General features: G+C 42.0%; 1 protein-coding gene across 1 annotated transcript in view; it reads right to left on the bottom strand.

The window, feature by feature from the left end:
- Window positions 1-8,931: 8,931 nt before the first annotated feature.
- The window catches only part of LOC103905470 (rap1 GTPase-activating protein 1), a 46,939-nt gene continuing 31,395 nt past the window's right edge, over window positions 8,932-24,475 (bottom strand). The window contains exons 9-20 of the mRNA XM_009287149.2: window positions 24,084-24,137; window positions 23,910-23,993; window positions 23,557-23,657; window positions 22,787-22,916; window positions 22,375-22,530; window positions 19,596-19,667; window positions 18,865-18,951; window positions 18,070-18,204; window positions 16,414-16,560; window positions 15,064-15,167; window positions 12,577-12,693; window positions 8,932-9,725 (exon numbers count right to left, since the gene is read on the bottom strand). Coding sequence (XP_009285424.1) covers window positions 9,716-9,725; window positions 12,577-12,693; window positions 15,064-15,167; window positions 16,414-16,560; window positions 18,070-18,204; window positions 18,865-18,951; window positions 19,596-19,667; window positions 22,375-22,530; window positions 22,787-22,916; window positions 23,557-23,657; window positions 23,910-23,993; window positions 24,084-24,137 — 1,197 coding nt within the window. The 3' untranslated portion in view covers window positions 8,932-9,715. The remainder of the gene's footprint in view (window positions 9,726-12,576; window positions 12,694-15,063; window positions 15,168-16,413; window positions 16,561-18,069; window positions 18,205-18,864; window positions 18,952-19,595; window positions 19,668-22,374; window positions 22,531-22,786; window positions 22,917-23,556; window positions 23,658-23,909; window positions 23,994-24,083; window positions 24,138-24,475) is intronic.

The following is a 24,475-nucleotide window of genomic DNA, read 5'->3' as shown; positions in this document are numbered from 1 at the left end:
CCTTAAGTACTAAAATAGTACTTAAACACTACTGAGATAAGGAAAATCCAAACTCAGGATTTTCCTTACATTGCTTATTGCCTGTGATAACCACTAGTAAGTGGTTACAGCCTTTGCATTTATATCAGTGAGTATGCATATTGTTGCACTTCTGACTGTATACCTACGTCGAGCAAATGTTGCCTGTTTGGGAGCAGAGCTTTGAGGAAGTTCTACCTCTTGTTGAGACAACCTTACTCCTGCGTTACAGAGACCTGATCGTAAGCACAAGCTTACACTCTGGTGACTACCCCCAGTAAATACTGTCTGGCAGCTATACTGTCATTCTCAGTACTTATCTTTGGCATAGCATGCATGTAAGTAGTCTCAGCGCTGAGTACCAGCTTCTTTGCCTGGCTTCCCTTTCTGATCTTCTGTCTGTAAATGTCAGTCTGCTGCGACACCAATGGCCACCACTGCCTGGAGCTGAACTGTTTATCTGACTGCTCTGAATGCCACCAGGTTGCAGGGCAGCTAAAAGTTGAGCGTTACTTGAAAAAACATTGAAGATCTAAACTTTTGTGTCTTTTTACCAGGCACGGGGGTAGATGCTAAGCAGTAATAAGAACTGCCAGCTATTTAGGAATAGCTGGAAGAATTTTCTTCCATAAAGATGGTACCTCTTTTACTTAGCTATATAACAAACTAGTTCCTGAGAGCCTCACATCCACACCACTTTCAAGGCAGCATGCTGTTTAGCTGTCAAGCCAGAGAAGATACTGGCCAAGGAAAGGGACTTTGAGCTGAAAGAGTGACTCTCAGCGATGCAGACAAAACTGGACTATGAACTCTACAGAACAAATTTGGAGTTGTGCTCCCCTTTGCTCTATTACAGACCTCACCAGGAGATCCAGTCCCACTTCCCATGTCTGGAAAAGCTGTGAAACTGGTATGGAGAAGTAGGTCCCACCAATGCTAGGCTGAAAGCAAACAAGCAGGCGTAGAGATAGGCACAAAGTCACAAAATGAGCAAAAGAAAGTGGCTCAGTAAAATAATGAAACCATAGGAAGCAGGGGATAGGTGGCCATCTGAGCAAAGGAAACCGAACAATGAAAGAAAAAAAAGAGAATAAAACTGAGCATAGGTTAGGGCAGAGAGAGGTGTCTCAATGGGAAATGCTGTTCCCTGAGAGGGAGCAGGAAACCAAGAAAGGCAGAGCTTAGGTAGATTAAACAGACCAGAGTCAGCTAGCCATGGACGATCATTTGGGGAAGAAGGTATAGGATTAACTCTATTCACTGTGAAGCTGTACAGTACTTGCTGCACTCTTTCAGTGGGGCCGGGGATGGCCCAGGGGCCTCCCTCCACCCTGAACCACCAGCCTGTGGTGCTGCTTCATGCCCGTTGCCTGTGCTACTCACCCAGTGTGCACCGAGACAGTCCTCCAGCGGTGACCTCACACGCAGCACAAAATGGAGGCCTGCAGAACAAGGCAGTTCTTTAACCTTCCCCTGCAAGCACCTTCTTACTGTCCTTTCAACCCTCAGCAAGCAAGGCCTCCTAAATTAAGTCTCTCTTTTCTCCCATCCTTATCTCTGTGCAAGTGAGAAGGAAATGTTTTATTAAAGCACTTACTGGATTATGGTGCTGAGCATCTGCTTTGCTGCCTTTTCCAGTGGAGCCAGCAACACTGCTGGAAGGAAGCAACCTGCTTCCTAGAAAGGAACCAAGCACAGAACAATAAAGAAATAATCAAGATGGTATCCCAGGAGCTGCACACATAGCTGTTTTACCCCAAACTTTTCACAGGTGTGTGGCTCATGCACAGGTAAGAGTGAAAGGAATGTATCTACACCCAACTTGGCTAATGTTACCTTGACCTACTTCTCATTCCAGCTTGAAACACAAGGAAAGCGACTACTTGGCTTTCGTTTCATTCAAAAAAATCATTGGCCACTGGTTCCAGACTGTGTTTCAATGCCACAGCTGTTCTGGCTATAGCTTCTTGCCTAAAGAAGCTATGTCTATAGCTATCTAATGAGTAATTAAGGCATTCTCCAACTTTCCCAAATGTTTCCATCAGTCCCGTTTTCAATTTCTGTATCAGTCTACTGTTATACACAAAAAATAGTTTAAAATAATACAGCAGGTTCCAGTAGGTGACAGCATCATGCAGTCAAGCTAAGAAATGCCATTACTGAATACATCTGTGCAACCCTAATGCCTTATCCTTAAGAATACACTTTGTGAAGCAGAATCTACTCTTATGCTCTCACAGCGTTTCCCTTCCTTCTCCTCCCTCTGCCCCCTCCCTTAAGATTCCCACCTCTGACCTCAGGGTTTAAGGAATTTGCCGATCATCACATATCAACACCATGGCAAAAACAGGAATGAAATACTTTGCAAAATTCACAAACTTAAAACATTGTTGTGCTTTCTGTAATCATCTTACATTCACCATACACATTTCACAAGAAATAAGTATGATGTCTTTAACGTAACAGCCCTCTTTCTTACACCATTGAATTTGGTGTAATGGTGACCCTCCATCCTATGCACTAAGGATGGTTTAAAATTATTAAATATTGTAATTTCATAAATACTATAGTTTCTGGGAGTTTATGCACAGCTGTATTGCAACAGTAAATCTGTTTAACTCTTTTATTTGAATCAGAGGAAAATGGAAAGAGTTTGAATTACAGAGTTGGTGTCAGTGCAGAATGTGCTAAGGGGGCAGAAGGAGCAGACGAATGACTTTGATGGCATGCCTATCCACCATTCAATCAGGAAAGTTAAGAAAGCTAATGAGGGATTCCTGCAATAAGATGGTAAGCCAAGATGTTCTTCACAGGAACATTTTCTTCTTTTTGAACTATACATGATCATACCAACAATTTCTAGGTAACAGATGACATGCAACAGTGTTTCAGCATTTTTCAAAGGCAGACTATCCCCTTTTCCAGTTTCATGATGTAATTTAAAACTCTGAGGTTTAAAAACAAAACTGGTAAATCACTGCCATTTGTTGCTAAACTGTGGCTTTAAACAACATGAATTTGCCATTTTGTATATATCTCAGCTCCAGTATTTTGAAATTTAATTACAATGTTATGTTTGTAGGTAGCGACTAATAGACCGAGTAACTGAATAAAAACACATCTAAAACAACTATGCATATTAACTAACCTAGAAGTGTCTTAAAGAAAGTGTTAAGGAGGGTTATAGCCAAATTTATATCTGCGCCTTGAGGCTAGGGGGAAATAGCAGTTTTGGCAGTGGCAGTTCTCTATGTCTTTATCTAGCTCTGGTAGCATAATGACCACAGACTGCTGCCATTTTCTTTTCTTTTCTGCAACTTTGCTCTCTCAATTTGAATGGCAAATTGGAGAATCCAAGAATGTGAACATTGGTTAGGATCATTCAGCATAAGATCCAGACTTACAGTGGGTATCCGAAATGTCTTAGGTTTCTTCAGAAAAAATCAGTTCAGTCTGATTTTACACAGTACATTAACTGTGGATGAATAGTTATTGTATAGCTCACTAAAGGGCAAAACTAAAACACCTGGATGCCTCTCTGTGTCCCAAGGTGTTCTCTTTGCTTTCAGTTTAGCTTAACTCTGGCATTTCTTCAGTTTATTATGCTTGGTTATGGATAATTACAGTTCTTCCCTGTGGCACAGATTAACCCAAATTATCAATACGTTCATTTAAATGTAATTTTGTCTAGGAATAGTAACATGTATTGCCACACTTGATCTTTTGGTAATTAGTCTTCTATCAGGACTGGCTGTAGTACATAAATAGAAAACTTTTTAGTATTTGCAAAAATCAAATGAAATATATCATCCCTGGGTTTTTTCCTAAATTTCTGAGTGCAACAAATTGCTCTTAATCCTACCTTTTTATAGCTCAAGAACTGTCAGAATTTCTGGAAAATAAAATTGCAAAAACTTTGAAATTCCTAAGGACAAGATTTCACTTTGTGCTTAGAAAATGCAGGCTCAACTCTGCTACCTCACGTACCTCAAACACACACATAACCTTTTATTTCCTTCCCCTCTGCCTCTTCATCTATTACCACAAACACATTCTAAATGGTATGGATGGTGACATCATCAAGCTTTCTTACTGCAATCAGCAATGGCACTCAAGACTACATCTCTACAGTCTCCTGATTCGGTGAGTTCATTTCTACTAGTCAGAAAAGTATCCACTATGTTTATCCCTTTTAACCATGGGTCTCCTGGCATAAATCAGAAGTCCATATACAAACCTGCATGTTTGTTGGTGTACCTTTATATATATTTTTTTTTTTAAAATCTCTGCACTGAAGATGCAAGAGTAGATATGGTACAGCAAAAAATCACCACTCCTGCAGGGTGCAGCTGTCTTACCATACCAAGGAACTGAGAAACCACAGTGAAAGTTTTGCAGTGTCAGTATCAGATCACTGCCATTGACAATGGAGTGTACAAAACCTAAAATTTACATTGAACTTCACATTCTCTGTAATGATTATTCTCAGTGATGTATATTAATGATGTATATACCTGTGGGACACTAAGGAGTCAGCAGAGAGGGAAACTATCTGGGAAGAGCAGCAGAGGCCACTGGAAAGCATCCCTACTTTCAATATCCATAACAAAAGGGGAACAGCTAGGCTGAATAACCTAGCACTCTTCTACTGGAGAGTATATTGAGTCAGCAGCTTTTCCCCAAGGTGGCAAGCTGGGAGCTCAGAGCGAGTTGGGCCTGTACTATCAACCTAGCACTTGGATCTGAACTTTCATAGCTCAGCTACAGCTCTAGGATCCAGTGGGATTTTCTGGCACGAAAAAGAATGCAGGAAGGAAAATGTTGCACAAGTGAGTAGAGGGGTAAAAGGAGAGAGAACCCAAGCCAATATAATAAAAGGTTATAGTGGATCACTTCCACTGGGCTTTACATGACGCAGGTACATGTGAGCGATAAGTGGATTTGTGGAAAGATTAAACTATGGGCTGTGGCAGGGGAGGCATACAGCACTGTTAAAAACAGCACTGCATTATGTCTGTGCCTGGGAGTGCTCTCGGAGAAATGGAGGGCAAGGGGAACTGCAGTTACCCACAAGGTCAAAAGGAATGTGAAATCTTTTGCTTGATGACAATAGACAATTTCTGACACTCAAGCGAAACAAACTAGTTTGCATTTACACTCATTTTCTGCTCCCATTAGTATTTCTCATCACAAGTAAACACAAGCTGTTTGTCCACTTTTGACAGGGAACCATCTTTCACACCTGCTTGGTCTCAGTATAGTGCCACAAAGGCAACAGGAGTGAATAAAGCTCAAATATTTGTGAGGGGAGCTGTGGCCTACTCGGGATAATCCCAGACCTGTGGAAACGGTAGCCTGGACAATGCCATGGTGATACAATGACAACCCGCACACAACCAGGCACAAAGCAGCTATTGCCTTTATGGTGTCATTTCCAGACCCCTTCAAAAAGAAACTATTTCATGGTGTTGGGCCTCCTGGCCTTATAGTATTTATTTATCACTCTTGCTCTGAGCTGATGACACTGAACTCTTTCTTCCTAGCCTTCAACACAAGGATCTACAGAAGCTCATTCCCAGCTTCTGCCTCTTAATAGCAGGTCATTAGCTGTCTTCTGCTGTGAAAGTTCCCGACATGCTGCTTTTTCATATCACCACATTAAACACCTTTATGTCTCTCCCTCAGGACAGGCAGGCTCTGTATATAGCACCCCACTTCCTAATTATAGCAAACGGCACATCTCTCCTCTTCCTCTTCATGATCAATAACTCCACTTGTTTTTCCTGTTCTTCCAGAGTTTCAATACCAGCCTCTTGGGTTCTCTTGTGCCTTTAAGTATACAAGCACTTATGCTGTGAGTTGTTCTGCAGATGTGGAGAAATCTTACAGAACATTTCACAGAACAGAGGTCTCTGCAGAACACCTCACAGTATCACATCTTCATTGCTGTTGCTAAGATACAGGCAATTTTAAGCAGGGATCTGATGGCCACTCGATATCTCAGACAGAGCTGCTGCAGAGACTGAGACACCTAACTGTCTTCAAAGTAAATTGGCTCCACTTTCTGACCCTTGTAACCTTTTTCAACAACCTCCTTTTCACACAATTCCTATAAAGATTTCACCGTTCCTTCCAACCACCATTCCTTCCAACCAACTCTCTTCCTTGCCATCCACATAATCCCCAGTATCTCTTACCATCTCAACCTGCTCCTATTCCAGAATCTTTTAGCAACAAATGTTAAGTTTTACCTTCCACAGTTCCTAATGACTTCCCAATCTCAAAAGCTTAGTCTTTTCAATCATAGTTTCCTAAAATCTTACACAGTCCCTTCAGCCTCGTCCTCAAAACCAGACTGAAACTGATTTAAATTTTTCCATAATTTTAGCTTTAGGCTGATGCTCAACAAGAAATGCTTCAATCCAAAACAGTTCATTTTAACAAAGTGAAACACAACTGCAAACAGGGTCTGAGATCAGGGCAGATGGTACCTCAGCAACAGATATTGCAATAGTTCTGCCTGCTATAGGACTAAAGAAAACTTGTAATGACTATATGAAACTGATTTAAATTTTTCCATAATTTTAGCTTTAGGCTGATGCTCAACAAGAAATGCTTCAATCCAAAACAGTTCATTTTAACAAAGTGAAACACAACTGCAAACAGGGTCTGAGATCAGGGCAGATGGTACCTCAGCAACAGATATTGCAATAGTTCTGCCTGCTATAGGACTAAAGAAAACTTGTCATGACTATAATCACCTCTGCACTGTGAATGGATCCAAGCTGACTTTAATCAACTACTTCAACTTTAATCAAGTACTACACTAAGAGCCCAGCCTTGGCAGTCAAAAAGCTCAGTGCAGGTTAGCTACTCGATTACCCACCTTCTAAGGAGCATACTGCTTTGTTCAGGAAGCACTGTTTCTGTAATTCCCATATCTAAAGTATTTAGTTTATAAAGGGGCACTGCATACAGAAAAGCAACCATTGAGATACATGCTCTCCATAGAAACACATAAACACATTAATTCTGTGCAATCTACTGTAACTCCTTCTGCAGTGTGTACAGCACTATTTATTCATGCTACTGAAACACACTTCCCATTCCCATACTCTCCCCATTACAGTTTGCATGCTAGCTTCTCTCCCCATTTCTCTGAGCCTATCATCTACCTATGCTTCTCAAATCTTAAGTATAACTATACAAAAGATTTTGCCAAACAAGTGTGGCTCAACCTCAACATATGCTTCCAGAAGCATAAGCAGAGGATTTTTTTCTGGTTTTCTTTCTTTCTTTTTTACCTGGCGAGCTAGAAGTACTGGGTGTGCAGTCACTGTCATCCAGCCACATACTCTGAACCATTGAATCCTGTTTTCGAGGGCCCTCAAGAGAGCACATCAGCTCCTGGAGAGGGCAAAGAAGACGTGTTTTAATAATGCACTTGGTAAAATCAGGGAGGTAGCCTGTTTGTTAGAGATCATACACCCACCCTGTCATTCTCCTCTTCCTCAGATGTTTCATTTTCCCTCAAACCACTACAACAACTGCTTACACTGGATGAAGAACGTGAGAATGGCTGCATCACACAGTATCCTGAAGTCTGACTCCTGAGCATTCTGTGAAATGCAAGCATTCAACATCATCATACTTATTGTTACACATAGGCTTGCACTTTTTGTGACATAGCTTTATTACATAGCAGTCAGAAACAGTAAGAAGAAATTATTCATCCACAGCTAGTTTTTCCACCTAGGAACAGAATTCAGGTGAACTGGCTTGCATTCCTTAATTTCTAGTTGCTACATCATTTAGTAGAAACACCACTTCTTGTTTCCATTCTAGGTAAGCGTATGAAAGGACAAGACTAACCAAATTTTTAAGTCACAGACTTAAAAGTCTAAGTCACAGTCTTAAAAGTCACTTTAAGTCTAAGTGTCTTAGAGCAGAGTGAGTCAAACCACCTGCATTTAAGTATTGTTTACCTCTAGACATTCATTAAAATCAACAGATGCCTTCATTTTGGAGATCAGAGATTTTAGGAGCCTAAATACAACATGATGAGGTGTTAAACCAAGTATAAAGGGAAGGCACTACCCAGCCTAGGCCACCCATTCCCACAGCCACTCTCAGACTATCATGTTTGGTCTTACGTGAAATTCCAGACAGTACAAGGGGACTATAAAAGCACATTTTTCATGTCATAGAGCTTATAAACTGTCACCGCTGTGTTTCTGGACAGCTGTAACAGCAGTCAGGAAAGCATATAGACGATTAACCAATATTATAGAATGGTTAACTAAGAAAGTTTAAGGAAGCAATGGGAAGGTAGAAACAGATTACTGAGATCTGCATTATTTTAGGATGTCTCAGTGCCAAACTATTAGGCTCAAGTGCCAAGCTCTTGCACAGAGAGGTCAGAACTCTCCTACTGCTTACGGATATGAACATACCTAGGTCAGGATGCCCATCCTGGTGATTTTGCTTGTGCCCAGTTGCCAGTAGACTGGCTCCTGTAGGTCCATCCCACTAGACTTTTAGCTCCCACAGGGTCATTACAAAGGGAACATTCAAAGCAAACTGTATTGGATCACTTGACCACCACTCTCTCAAATGTCATGGACACTGAGGTAGCCTGGTGCATGTTTCATATCTGTCAAGAAAGACCCTTAAGGTCAGCTTCTCCCAGCTCAGAATTTGAGATCCACTGCTTGCAGTCATCTAGGAGAAAGAGCAGTCCATGAGGCTGATATGCTTACATGGTGGAAAGTGCACTGTGCATGTAAGCCTAACGTTTATGGTGAAATACTCACTGCCTGCACAAGAGACCAGCCAATAAGAGAGAGATGAAGTGCTTAAAAATGTTAAGAAACCCAAAAAAGCTAGGAGAGGCAAGAAAGATAAGACACCTTTAACATACTAAATATATTTATTCCTTCAGAAACACTGCAAAATGTGGCCAGCCTTGACCTACAAGCAGTAATGAAACCTAAAGTCCCAGGCATATTACATGCCAGCATGCAACAGGGAGAACAGTAAAGATAGGGCCAATATAGGCCAAAGATATTTCCTCAGGAGATTAGGAAATATATTTTGGAGGAAATGAAGGCCAACATGCTTCTCCCTTGGCAGCGCAAATCAATAACATGAATTTAAGTGAGCTGGGACCTAGATTTCCACAAAGTATCTCCTTCTCAGCATCTTTCCTCAGCAGGTTTCTCCATCCTCATTCTCTGCACTGCACTTCCTGACCTATGTCATCCAAAGGCACTAGAGACAGAGGTGGAAACATGTTCTTCTGCTCTTGCCTTCTGCAGGCCAAGCTGTTCTCTTCTCGCTCATCTGAGGGGAGGGGAAGAGAAGGGGAGGCACTCAAGGTGGCCTCCTTCCCCCCATCATTAGTAGAGGCTGGTTCAGTGACTGCTGATTGGGCAATGGGAAGGGCATAGAGCCAAAATGCTCCAATAGGAGCTATCTGTCCATCTCCCTTTCCCAGGATTCCTGCTCCAGGAACTGCCAGTGGAGCGTTACTTGGTGCCACTTGGTCTCTCCACAGTCCTTGAGGTCCTCTAAGTAAGTTCATGCTCCTCTTAGCCAGGACTCTCATTTCACCCCAAAAGTCTTGCCAGTATCTTCAGTGAGGTAACCAATGACTGAGTAGCATCCGGTCCACTCCTGATTGGCTTGATGTCCCCACTCAGATGTGTCTGAGGAGGGAAAACACACACACAAAAAACCCATGTACTTTTCCTAGGATTTGGACATACACAGTACAGTGCTTGATTTTTCAGATGCAACCCAGAAAGCTGTCTGATCCTGAGGAGTTTCGCTACCTGGTTCCTTAGGCTGGGTTCATTCTTTTGAGTCTGTCCCTTGGGAAGAAGGATTATTTGGAAGGCTACCTGGACAGTGGAGCAGAAAAACTAAGGACAATTGTCCCTGTATGTGGGAGAGAAGACACTGTTAGCCCAAGTGAACAATGCGCTTTCATGGATTGAAGGCTGATCACTGCAGAAGGGTGTGTTGGAAATCAGCATGCAAGGACAGAAAGTAACTGCTGGTTTGTCTCTACTGTAAAAGAATTAATCTATTATTTATGTGTTCCCTTTGCATTTATTTCCAGGTTGGTTTTAGAAGAACATAGATGAAGAGTTGGATCATTCAAGTCTGGAATCTGAAATGATTATTTAAGACCAGCAGCAACATGCTGGACATTTTTGCGACAGAGAAATTTCCTGTGACGCTACTCCCTGGAGAGAACCAGGAGTGGATAGGTAACAAACTACCAGGGATAAGATTTTTAATATGGGCTGCGTAAATTACTCTAGAACCAGCTGGAACTCTTTTTGCATTAGAAATATACCTATATCATGATCCTGATTTGTGGTTCCACAATTAATGAACAATAAATAGACTATTTCAGTAGAAATTCAGTGGAACTGTCTCTGAGACGGACAGTTAGAATTACACTCCTAGGCTGTTTCTGCAATACTGTGCTAATACTGTCTTGGTGAAAACGGTGTGCTTTACATGGTGGAATTACATGTCCTTGATTCCCTGTCCCAGATATGATGCAGAAGGTATGGCTGCATGTGGGCTGATCTCTAACTCTGAAATCACAACTCTAACTAACTCTGACTAATCAACAACTGTGCAAAACTCCATGCTACATCCCACCTCGTAAACAAACTGTCCAGGAATGGGCTAAACCACAACTGTGAAAAGACTTTTTCTTGTGATCGTACAAGTGGTTTTGAGTCCATGACTGGAAAAAGATGCATAAAGAGAATCCTGGGGACAGAAGTAGACAGACTGCCAAATCATACAGGTCATGCCTCATGTGCATAAACAATATTCATGCAAGTATTGTTAGTGAAATCCCATGCTATGTTTGCTCTCTGAAAGCATGTGATATCAATTTGAAACAGCCATTGCAGCTGGCTCACCTCCTCAGCTGATGAATGGAGAATGGAGGTTGGGAAGTGAGGGAAGCCCACAATCAAATGCAGAAATCAGGAACAGATGTCAAGAAAGCTTCATCATTTTTTTCCAGGACATGCACACATTCTACAGTAGGGTAACCAGGACTAGCCGAGCTATGAGACGTTTTCTTACTAGGCAGAATTCTTGCTGATTACACAAGGTTACTTCAGCTACCTAATCAGAGCAAGAGTCCCTCACATGTGCCTAGCCAGGAACTTCTAGTTCACTAACAAGGTCCCAGGCAGGATGAGGAAGGGGAGGTGGAATGGTGTGGTAATACTGGAAGATGGGGGTTGCTGACCAATCAGCACTTCCATGTCCTGCATTCTCTCTTGCCCTTGGCTGCCAGAGCTAGCATCTTGAATGGTCTGTATCTCCTAGCTGTGCTCCCATCCTCCTCCCCACCAACATTTTGGACACCCACCCAACCCAAAAACTAGTATCACAAAAACATACCAGAACTCTGCACCTTGGCTGTGACAAAATTCTGGGCAGTCCTACGGCATACAATTCAGTAGCTAAACTACTGCAGATAGTCACCAGCCTGTAATTCTTAGGGAGCATCGGGTCTAGTTGGAAGGAAGGCCCTCCCTTGTCAGACTTGGTACCTGGAGCACCTACAACCATAGAGGCCTGGCTCTAGGGCACCTCCTGAAATTTTCTTAGAGCAGCCCCAGTCCTGAGAAAGGGACATGTCCTACTACAAAGCACTCAGTGCCCTTTTTGCCACAGGCCTCATCCAAGTTCTCATGAAAAAAATCAGGTGTGGCAAGCTGTTCCAGAAAGTCAGCTGCAGTCTTGGATTTAGAGACAGGCTGCTCTGGAGTCTTGGAAATGTAAATGTGTGGTTTCCGTGAAGTCCTGAAGTATCCTAGATAGGATCACATCCCAGCATAATACAGCTTAGCAACAGCAAAGCTGCACTACCAGGAAAGTGCATTTTTCCAGACTCACCAGAAACTGGAGAGTTATTTTTCAGACTACTGCATGAAGTGTTTTGCAGGAGAACACTGGGTGTGGTATGGCGTGCTTTAGCAATGAAACATAGGTGCAACACACGAGACCCTGCTGTAACATCTGCAGTAACACTTTGGGAGGACTGAAGACAGGCAAGTTCACACTGGTTGGGAGCAGCAGCATGAATCCTGCTTAAAGGGGCAGAACTCGAGTACAATCCAACATCCCAACATACCCTTGTCCAAGCTTCTCCATGAAGCTCCAAAATCACTCCAGAGCAAACTACAGAGGAAACATATACATGAGTAAGCATGGATAATTGGACAGCTAGGGCTTTGTGTATCCTGTTGGATGCAAGCTAACATTACAGTAAATATATAGACAAAATCACCTTGAAGTGGTCCAATCTTTCTTCACTGGCTGTTTAAGAAAGCTGAGTTCCTTCCTTACATGCTCTGAATTACTGTGCCATGGCCAGACATACAACTTTTAAGATGCTGCAATGCCTGATGTGGACAATCTCAGTAAAGCCTCCAACAGAGCAAGACATGCACCACACTTAAGCCAATACCAGACACAGTGAGCATCTTTCAAATATTAAAATTATTTTCAACTCACCTGCTCTTCCTGCTGGGGAACTCTGGGGAACTGGGACTGGATGATCCATCAGACTTCAGGTCAAAGAAAGTTCCTGGATTGTCCAGCACCTTCTGTATCCTCTCTGCAGTGTCTCTGCTGAGACAAAAGAGAAACCAGCTATACCCCAGGGCCAGAGTTAACCACTATCTATTCTAACACATCCTTACAAGCCACAATACAAAGCTGGAACTCTCGTATACACATGAAAGGGAAGAAAATGCAGTTGTGTTGAAAAGGACAGACTCCTTAGATGTGATCTGTTGAGGGCAATATGTTAGCAATGGCCAACTTTAAGCTCCTTTTGAGTTGATATAAAAGCCTAAATTAATTTCAGTATTCTCCTTTAATTCTTCAACTTTTTCTTCTACCTTCCCCCATTTCATTGGTCTTAAGAAGCTTTAGGATTGATTAGAGAGCTTATATATTTATTGCATAAAGAAAAAGGACTCAGCAAATTTCCCTGTTTCAGGATCGTTACAATAGTTTTATTGCTACTAGTACTTGTCAAGATACTTCTGAAGAAAGCTGTCTGTGTGAGCAACTGAAAAGTGGGGTATGTTTAATTAAGGATTGGAAAACTCAGGTTTCTGTTGGGGTTTTTTTGTGGCTTCAGTGATGGAGTTCAAAAAGTTCCTCCTCTGCTCTCTTGGTCAGTTGATCCTACCTGTACCCCTCACATCACAGTTCCTCATGCCCTCAGTTGTGCTAGTACAACTGTTTGTGAGACTGGAAATTATCCTGACAAAAAACAATCCTGAAACTGAAACAACCCTGAAATTTCTATGGTACATGAACAAGCGGAATGGACTGGGTCAGCTCTGTCAAAGCCTGCATATCATTAAGCTACAGCTTCAGGGTGAAGTCACGCATGACATGTTGAGCTCACTGTTGCCGGAGAGAGAGCCTGCTCCAGCCTCCTCCACTCTTGCTGAGTGTACTTTCCATCAAGTCCTGGTTCCCATCAGACTTCTCCATGAGCCAGTTCATGGCAGAACCTGGCAGACAATTAATCCGATGAAAGAAAGTTGATACTTTTTCTATTAGATTAATGGGCTGAATCAGTTCCATGAAGGGTCCACTAAGCATCTGAGCCATCACAAGGAATGGGACAGGATTGGGTTGTTGAAAGAGACGCTGGGAGAGGGAAAGTATGATACCTGCTTTTCAGTAGCAATGAACTGTTAGAACAGACCAGTTGCTAGTGAAACTGCACCTTCAAGAATCACCCAAGTCTTTCACAAAACACAAGATAAGGCTCACTGTTCCTCATGTTGCAGATTACAAATAAGCAAAAGGAAAGCTAAATAAACCCAATAGCTTAACCAATTCCCTCCTAGCAAAGAGCAGGAAAAAAAGAAAATAAATCCAGGGTTTTTCCTTGTTGTAGAAAACTTTTACAGATCTTTTAAGGGGATAGTGAAGGATGTTGTACACGAAGTAATGGATTGAGGGGCACAGCTGCATAAGGTAAAAAACTATTTAAACTAGTGAGGAGCTGTGGCTACTGTGTTGGCTTAGACTGTTACAGGGAAGCTGTCTCAGAAGATTTTATTTTTCTCAAAGAAAGTTCTATACTATTTTTTATTCAGATTGGGTCATAGGCACCTTATTAAGGAAAGGTCCAAGAAAATAACGGGAAAGAAGGAAAAATATAGTAATTCTTCCTGTTGTGAAATCACTAGTTTCCACATTAAAGATGGCTTTTCCTCTTTTACACCGAGTCTTTAAGCTGTTCCCTGGAATTCTTGCTACTGGAAAAACTGTGTATTAGATGCAGAGCAGTCATGTGACTTTTGAGACTCTGTATAATCTTGAAATGGTGTCTCAGCTAGAGCTGAGACAAATTTATTGATTTAACTAAGTAATCTCTCGTGACCAGTAGACAACTTTTGAATGGTTATAATTCTGTCAAATATGCCAAATCACTCCTTAAACCTGTATGTTACCCCTTAATTATAATTATTTCTTAGACCATCTAACTTAAAAGCTAGTCATTTTGACTTAAAGCTTTTTTTAAAAAAATCCTTTTTTTAAGGTATCGGAATTTTTGTCCATTTGAACTTTTCAACATGAAAACAAACAAACAATCAAGCACCCAATTCCTCTCTCCCAAGTAAAAGCCTTTCATCTGACTCTTATCTAAAAGTGGCAAATACAGGAGAACTAAGATCATACTGCACAATGTTTAAGAGCAATCTTACTATGTTCCTCCACCCATGTCCTCCCTTCTTCCTCAAATATTGATTCTCCTCATTTCCAAATGTCCCTTTTTATTTTGTTTGCTTCTGTCATTTGTCCATTTCTCCATTAGCTGATAATCAGGCTTTTCTTCCCATTCCAAACATTTCCATTTCAGTTCTCATTCCTGTCGATTCCCTTTCTGTCCTTATATGTGCCTTTCTATCTCTCTTTTCTCATCTCCTCCTGTTTTTTCCTCTCTTTGTCTCATCTTCCCATGGCTCATACCTCTTTTCCTCCTGTATGTTCTCAATGCCAATGGCACTACTCCGTCGCCCATGGAAGCGGCTGGCTCGAGTACGTGATGGGCTCCTACCAGGCAAGGCAAAAGACTAGAAAAAAGGAAAGTGTGACAGAAAGGAGAGAGGGGAACAAGACAGGAAAAACTGGAGAACTGGAAGCATGGGAGAGGGAGTTTGCGATGTGGATCCAGATCCTCTCCTTTACCCTACAATACAGTAGCACGGCCCAGCTCCACCAGTGCAAAAAGGAGTACTTTCTGTCAGTGAGAAAGAGAAGGTAGGGCTTACAAAGGTGGTATGAGAAAGAGACAGAGAGATACAGAAACAAAGGCAGAACAAGATACACAGCCAGTATACAGAGAAAGAGGTTCAGGAAGGGAGGTATCCCCATATGATGAGAGAAGGAGAGGCAGAATCAGAAAGGTAGAGAAAACAAGAAGTTAAAGGAGAGAAGGAGGCAGCAAACCTAAGTCAGTACTACGCTGTGACTTTGTTGTGCTGACATAAAGAATGCATACAACTGAGTAAACTGTCACCAAGAAATTTCCACACTGAAAGGCACCTTCCTGGCTTACTCAGAAATGTTTTTTTGTAGTTTGCCTGTACTGACATCAGTAGTGCAGAGCCCACAATCAGCTGAATGCACTTTGGCCAAGGTAACCATACTTCCAATATCAGAAACATGGATACTTTTCTGGAAACATTTGTCATGGATTTATTATGCTCACACTGATCACATATGTTTAGTATCCCTATCAAATAAGAAAAGCTTTGATAGTGACTAGAAATATTCACTCTTTTTCTCACCCCAAACTTTATTAATTCTGCTGTTTGTTCCCAACATGCAAATTCTATTTACAGCAAAACAGCACCTTGAATAAACATTGTGCACCTGTTTGTATTACAGAAAAGAATCTGATTGGTGAAATTGAAGAAAGTGGAACAGATCTAGTGTCCTTATCTTCTCAGCTCTTGCCATATGACAGCACAGTACCATTCTGGTCAAACCACAGTGCATGCATTTTTTTAAGGTATGGCAACGTACAGGATCTAATCCAGGATAGCAGAGATAGATGTCTGATGTAGAATCATGTTTGGCTTTCTTCTCCCACTCTGCATCAATCTCAGCTCTAGTTTACAGATGAACTGGGGCTAGAGATAGGCATAGACAAAAGAGACTGCAACACATGCTGTCACCACTTGTGAAATGGGATGATACAACAAAAAGATTCACAGAAGGACAAGAGGACAATCTAATAGGGAAAGAGAAATAAAATGTATGGGTGGGTCACAAAGGTATGCCAGTTTTTTCTTACAGCCCACCCGAATACCTTACCGCAGCAATGGCCTTAGGGCCCTCGGCGACACTCTGGCTGAGGGCAAGGCCAGCTGTAGTTGGGCGGCTGGGCAGGGTGGCTGGCTGCTGCTTTCTCATGGATATTCCCATGGTATCCAGGCTCTGGCTGCGGCCTCTGATCACCCGCTGAACAGAAGGGAGGCAGGGAAACAGACAAACACAGATACACATATAGACATGCACACGGTAGGGCAGCATGAAAAGCACCACAGATTGGGTGGGAAGTTGTGACAGACCAACACCAGAACCACAGAAATCCTAATTCCGAGAAGGCAGCCTCTTAGATATTACCCATTTTTGGTCCTAGCTGATTCACGGAGCTCACTGCCAGGGAAGAACTCTTCCTCAAGTATATTCTCTACTTTCACTCCCTTGTCCTGTTGCAATAAATAGATTCTCTACCAGTATCCCAGCATACTGGATAACACAGCATCATCTGGAGCAGTCCTACCCAGTACAGGCTACAAAACACAAAATCAAACTCCTGTTCAAGACTGCAAGGTTCAGTCTTGCATGAACTTGAGTGCTGGTTCCAAGGGGAAAGCAGCCGTATCAAAATCTGCAGCATTTGAAGAAGCCATTTTTTGAGTTTACTCGGCCTTTTCCAGCCTTTTACAAAGGTCATCTGTGTATATGACATGCAAATCACAGCATCTGCTAGAAGTCAGAAAAGGACATTTTGGGATAATTAGTGTGAGACATGGATGGGTAGAAATTCCTGGTTAGCAGCAAAGGCAGGGTAGACTGATTGTATGTAAAAATACACCTCACCAAAGCACCCCAGCTCTGACCACAGCTATGCCTATAGCTACCAAACCTATAGGTGAATGGATTAGTTTCACAGCCCTTAATGACTTTAACCAGCCCACCATACAAAGCAGGTGGAGGTCATCTGAAGAAATGCTATTTGTAATACGTCTCTCTGTCCAGACAGGTAACTTATTACACAAAAGAAGTGGTGAGGCACTTCCCACAGAAGTGGGAAAGAGGAATTAGATAGGAAAGTGATACAAGATTCTCTCTATATAATCAGTTCAAAACTCAGTTTGCCTGTTTGTACAAAAACTTTGCTTTCTCATATCATCTTGATAACTTTTAAAAGTAAGTTCTGTCACCCAAACCCGACCTTTTTTTTTTTTTTTTTTAAAGTGTCATCTACACTGAAAAAAGGTAAATTAACTCTGGCTTTTAGAGGGTAAATAAAACATCACAGTTTTTCTAGACAGTACACTCAGAGATGTGTTAGAAACTCTCTTGCAGTGGCTCTTGCAACTCTTTCAGTTATAATGAAAATGAATTGGAAGAGATCTGCTGTAGGAACTGAAAGCTGCTTGCTACTAGTTATTAAAATTCCTCTTGCAAACACTCACTCCTTTTTCTGTAAGTCATGGGGTGAAACCCCATCTGACACTAAACACCAGCATGAAGCATAAAGAGTTTGACTTCTCAGGGACAGTATGGAATTCCACCCTGGACCATGCTGTAGCTATGTAGAAAGGAGCACAGGAAGGGGAAAAATGTCTTTTCTTGAGAGATACGGTAAAGCACAGTTGAAGATGCTCTAAAGAAAGGACACACAATGAGCTTGAGAAAAGTGTGAGCAACTGGGTAAGGAATCCATCCACTATGGCTCACCTTGAAATTCTCGAGGAAGCCCCCACTGCCGTTCTCTATCTTGTCATCCTCCCCTACGGGCAATCCCATCATACTGCGGCTGCGAAGCTGCAGCTCCTCAAAAAGGCTCTCCAAGAGGGCACTCCGAGTTCTTTCCTGCATCAACATTGGGAATGAAACACAGCTTATTATTGGGAAAACACAGCTATTATGGGGAGGGGGGGGGGGGGGGTTTCCCCCTGTTTTTGCAATGTCTCACATCCTCCTTAAAAAAAAAAATCACCATGAAAAATTAAACAGTATGAAGTGGTTGTAGCTGTATAGTTATGGAATATAATACAGTAATACCCAGCCCTTCTAAACTCTTTCTAAAGCAAGTCATAAAGGACATCAGTACTTTTTTTACAGGTGATGAAACAGGCATGGATTGAAGGCAGTTTTTTTCTAGATCAGGCAAGCAGCAGTCTGGCACAGAATTTTGGTACCTTGAACCAAAATCGGTGATATCAGTACACATCATGCAGCACAATACTGAGTTTCAGCTAATACAGAATTTCCTCCAGCAAAATGTATGCATCATATTCCCATTCTTACTTGAGGATTAGATCTTTACATTAGAATGTACCTGTTTATATTCTATCATGCCTGCTGTGAAATACAAAGGAAGCATCACATAGCTGAGTATAATCACATTTCATCTTCCTTTCTTAAGCAACACAAAATTAGAAGAAAGTAAAAAATTATACTGTATTTTCTTAATCTGGCAGTAATATAGTTTTATAATTTTTAATGGAAGCAACCAGGTAATAGACCCACCTCTAATTTAGCAAATTTCTCAGCTCGATAGCAGCTGTACTCAGCATTGATGAGCTTGACCAGGAGGAATTCACGAAACTCTGCACTCTACAAGACAAGATGAAGACTAGACTGGAAATGAAAACAGTAATAAAAATATCACATGAGAAAAACTCTGCCTTACTACTCTTTAGACCTCCAAAGTCATCTAGCCAGACTGACAATACTGACTCAGAACACAAGGGTATGTACCGTATCTGTGGGAAAATAACGGAAGACTGGTGAGGAGGGTTGTAAACACGCTCAAGTGACTTGCAGCTGGGGTATCGAAAAACACATATCATACTAATTGTTGTTTGGCCTTGTGTGTTGGACAAGTAGAACATCTGTGTTTAGACAACACAGGCCTGCGATAGACTTAGAGGCACCCTATCAAACACGCTTGAGATTCCTGCCCTGCTGTGGGAAAGATCAAAGCACAGTGGTAAACTGCGCCTGCGCGAATCCCTGAAATACAGGCAAAAACAGCAGGTTCAGTGATCCTCTAGCAAGGACTGAGCTCCGCGGTGCCTGCGTCCCCGCTTGTGTGCCTCTGCCCGGGTGCTGCTTCGGGGATCCCCCGGTCGGCGAGGTAATGAAAATAAATTTACTCTTTGCATTTCATCCGTGGTTTTGTGGTTGTTCCTGCGTCCTGCCTGTGCCAGCTCACACAATATCCCCCTGCCATCTAACACCGGACCAGAGAAACAAACCTTTCTAAATATGGCTGGATTTGGCAGAGGGGGTCCAAAGAAGGGGACATCATCTCGGGCTGTGACTGAAACCTGAAACAATATAAGGGGAAAAAAAAATAAGTATCATAAGTGAGACTATCAAAGCCTTCAAACTACTATGGTACATCTGATCCCTCCTGAAGCATTTACATATCCAAAAGAGATCTAATATGCATCCATCTGTTTCTGTACTCAGTGAATGGACATGCTGATTTATCTCCCAGAAATTCAGTCAGCTAGATGTGCACACAGTAAGAGCAACAAAAAAACAATTGAACCAATTGCTTTTTTAAAAAATATTTTAAGTAAATATTTTTAATAATAACCAGTGTGTTTAGAACAAAAAAATAAGATGCTTCTATTCAGCCTGCAAGATTTACCTCCACTGGAAGAACTTTTGTCAATATGGTTGTACTGACCTATTTTTTTTTGACAGACAATCCTCATTGGAGATACTCCCCTCAGTGTGTAGTGTATCTCAGTGACACTGCCTCTCTGAGTCACATGTGGTAAGCATACAGAAGCACTTTCCCAGTAAGAGATAAGGAAATCCATGCTTTTTTTTTTTTTTAACATGCTCCTACCTGACATACCAATGCCAAAAAAAGTAACTGTAATGCAGTCCAGTTTTTACATACTGTCACTTGGCTCTTCACAGCACTTAACCTATAATTATATGCAGCTATCTTATCAGATACATACAGCACTTAAGAATATTTCATAGGTTTTTTTTTCCGTCATGTTTGAGATGGAACAATACCATTATTTGCCATTTCATACAACAGGGAACAATGTCAGAACAACTTAACAGCAACTGCCTCAAAATAACACTCCAGTGTAAATGTCACAGAGCCAATGAGAGGCATGAGTTTAATGAGAGGAAGAAGGAAAGGGACCCTCGATTTAATTCAGATTTCTCACATTGTAGGCTAGACCCCTAACTACAAGGCCTCCCTCTCCCTCCCAATAGATATCTATCAGTTAAAATCCTGCTTTGCATTTATAATTTTCTGATTGCAAAAATTGATTCAAAGAAATAAATGCCATTAATATTCCAATTTAACCACTAGGCACTAAAGCTTAAGTAAATAGAATAATGCGTGGAAAAAAATCTTCCCAAACTGCAGTCTCTTAGGTACTAGAATGCTCTCAAGGCAGAATGAGTTAAAACCCCTTTGGAAAAGCCTTTACAGAAAACTCTGCATTGGCTCTAGGGTCCTGACTAGGACTATTTCTTCTTCATGAAATGATACAGGCAACCCTATTACACTGACAAAAACAATGCCATTGTAGACAGGCAAAGTCAAAAACAATAGTAGGAAGAGACAAGACAAATGGCAAGCTCTCCCAGCTCTTTCTCTTGTCATTAAAAAAATCTGTGAACTTCTGTGTCCTACAAAACAGAGAGTGAGAGGAGAACTGGAACCCCACGCCCCTGATCAACATGAGGCTATCGCGTCACTACAGACCTGGCTGCCCATAGCATAGGGAACAACGGAAGGTGGTTGTTCCACCCCCAGCACGCTCTTTGGTGGGAGAGGAGATGGAGATCCTGTCCTAATTTTGATATTCTTGGTGTTCTTGTAGACCTCCAAGGCATAAGAACTCATCATACCAAATCAGAATTCCTACATAATACAAGACATAGCACTTTGATTAAAATGCTTATACAATGGAAAATCCATCACAGAATGCAAGCTTCTGTATATTTTCTGCTCTCTCAGCATGACTGAAAGTTGAATATAAAGTTATACAGACATCCATACAGAGTCACGTGACAGAGAAAGAGCTGTGTCCAAAGGCTGCAGATAGGGAATCCATGTTCTAGCAGGGCTTCTTTCAACTGGAGGGCCCTAACAGGTAGCACTTCCCTGCCAGATGGGCATCAGTTCTGGGATCCCCCAAAGCAGATGTAGCTGGTTCAGATTCCATAGATTAGGCCAACCAGCTGTATCTGACCTGCAGTCTCAGGCAGTGCAAACTCTCAGCACTGTGCTCTGCAGCATGAGCAATGCAGACATGGCTGTCAGTCAGGTGAACGAGTTTTACCTGACCCATATAATGCAAGCAAGAAATCCCCCAAAATGGCACCAATTCCTCCTCATGCTCTTTGATGTAAACAAAAATTTTTTATCTGAATTTGTCCTGCTTCAATTCCCAAACTTTAAGCTTCAGAAATTCATCAGCTACTTTGAAAAACATACAAGTACATTCTAGTTTCATGTGTCGATACTTAACAAATTGATCAAGTTATTCATTAACCTTCTATTTGCTAAGTAGAGGCAGTAAGCAGTCCTGGACTCCTTTCAGTAAAATACTTGTGTTCCAGAACTTTAATCATTCTCAGCCTCACCTCCTAGCCCCGTCCAGCTTATCAATATATTTATGAAATATGAATACTCAACAAACATGAATACAGATTGCTAAATAGTAGCAATCACACCAAACAGAGAGAACCTCTGCAAACCTGTAGAATGGAGAACAACATAGCAGGAAGGAGACTCCTGGTCAGAGATCAAAGAGTGGGTGAAGGGGAAGGAGAGCTGGTGGCAGCTACTGGATTTCTAGGTTTACTGGTAATAGATCTAATTATTGCTTTTCACTGAAAACGTTGATCAAGTTTACTAACAGAGCAAGCAAAGCTGTTCAGATGACAGCTGGCTGAACCTGTATCTCTCCCAAAGGCCCAAGAACAGGTTTCCACTTCAAGGATCAGTATCAGTAAATCAGTACAGGGGAATCTATTGGCTCTGTTTACCTTGTAGAGCGTGTCCCCAGTGGTGCCAGGAGAGAGCTGAACTACCACATAAGCATGTAGGAAATTAGAAGCAATCATATCAGGGACAAAAGGCGTGCTTTCATCCTGGAAGATGATGGCTACAATGTCATTCCCAATGTGACGCTTCCGCTGAAGCTGGAGAGGAAAAAAATAGTAACGCGAGAAGGCAGGTGAAAAGGAGTAGAACAGTATGATGGGGCCTCAAACACCCATCTGCCTAGCATCTCCAACCCACCTGTTCAACCAAACCCCTCATCACTACTTTTACCTTTACTCCAGCCATAATTCCCAACATCACGCAGTTAGGCACTCTCCCCTCTAACTAGCCCCTCATCAAATACTCCTCCCCTCTTAGCCACACTGTTGAATTCCTTAGATTTCCATCCAATACCTGCTGGGAATCGCCCTCTGTGAAGGGCAGCTTTGTAGACACATGAAACATGATCTCCTTGCCCCGGAAATTTGTATAGACCGACTCAGTGCCTGTTTGACCTCTAGTGACATCCAAGCCTCCCCGGAACCTGAGCAAATCCATAACATGCCATAGGTCAGGCAGGACAGAGATGAGAAAGTGGAGAGAAGAAAGAAGATATCAGTAACAGTAGCTTGGTACATCAATATTATCAAAGGTGATTTTAAGAAATCGGTGACAGTGGGGCACCAAATCTTCCCAAAACAAATGCACTGACTGAAGTTGCACAATGTTTCTGCTGATGAACATGCTTGCTTGCTAAAAGCTATGAAGCTAAACCAGGGATTCCTCAAAGGAGCTACTTTCTTTGGCTTTCTTCTGCGAAACACAATCCATATTCTAGAACTACAGAAAGGACAGGCTACCCCACAGAAAGAGACTAAAACACTACTGACCCCTACCATTTTGAAACAAACTTACATTCACAGTCAAATAAAATTATTCTTTACTGATATTGTGGGTCAGATTGAGATACCAGGAGACCTTTAAATGAAAATACCAGCAGAGACCTAAGCTCCAACTGGTTCCCAGACAGGACAGTTGACAAAAGCATTCTGGGCTTCTCCACCTGCACTGGGATTCAGAGGACAGAGCACTTTTCTGAAAGCAGGGCTCTAACAGAGTCGCAGCCTCTGAACACGCAGTGTTCCTTAACTCAATCTGGCTTTCCAACAGTGCTGGGTACGCACCCACGGAAATCCTGCAGCTGAATCTTGTCACCAAGGAATTCCAGGAACTCTAGGAAACCCAGACTCTCTTCTGTGTTACTGAAGACTTCTTCTTCAGTCGTCTTCAAAAGGAAAGGAGAAGTCATAAGGAGCACAAGCAGTACAAAGAACAGGCAGTAATTTCTATACACAGTTCAACCAGCTTTGAGGACCTGCACAAACAAATCAACCGACATAAGGCACGCTTCTATCCTTTCCCTTTACAGCATCTGTATTTTTTCACAGGATAGGTCAGACCTTGTTATTACATTTAAGCTAAGAGAACTGACTCTTTGTGTTTTGCCTCAAGTATCGTGGGATCTGAGAAAGCTTACCTGTCCAGGTTTCTGGTAGATGACCCCAAATTTGAAGTTATTGCTTATGACATGTTCATCAAATGCAACAATAAGCTGCGAAGCCTGAGGTAATGAAAATACAAATTATCAGTTGGACGTCACTAGCCAGACCTTGGTGGAAAAGGGACATACAGACATATCAGAACATTATACCTTGGGGTAGAGGACAGGAAAGAAGCGTTCAACATTCACATCCTCACACAGTAGCTGTCGAGTGAAAGAGAGGGAAACAGAAGTGTGATTATCATTTGCCCTAGCTATGTGCGGGCATGAGAGCATAGGCACTGTTTCTAATTATGGCACTGTTTCTAATTATCTGACAGAATCATAGAATCATAGAATCATTGAGTTTGGAAAAGACCTCTAAGATCATCGAGTCCAACCGTCGACCCAACACCACCACCCACTAAACCATGTCCCTAAGTGCCTCATCTACACGTCTTTTAAATACCTCCAGGGATGGGGACTCCACCACTTCCCTGGGCAGCCTGTTCCAATGTTTCACCACTCTTTCAGTAAAGAAATTTTTCCTTACATCCAATCTA

This window comes from Aptenodytes forsteri, unplaced genomic scaffold (assembly GCF_000699145.1).
Source record: "Aptenodytes forsteri isolate BGI_AS27 unplaced genomic scaffold, ASM69914v1 Scaffold216, whole genome shotgun sequence".
Lineage (NCBI taxonomy): Eukaryota > Metazoa > Chordata > Aves > Sphenisciformes > Spheniscidae > Aptenodytes > Aptenodytes forsteri.
The sequence above is the reverse complement of the archived record's forward strand: the minus strand, read 5'-3'. Positions and strand labels throughout refer to the sequence as shown.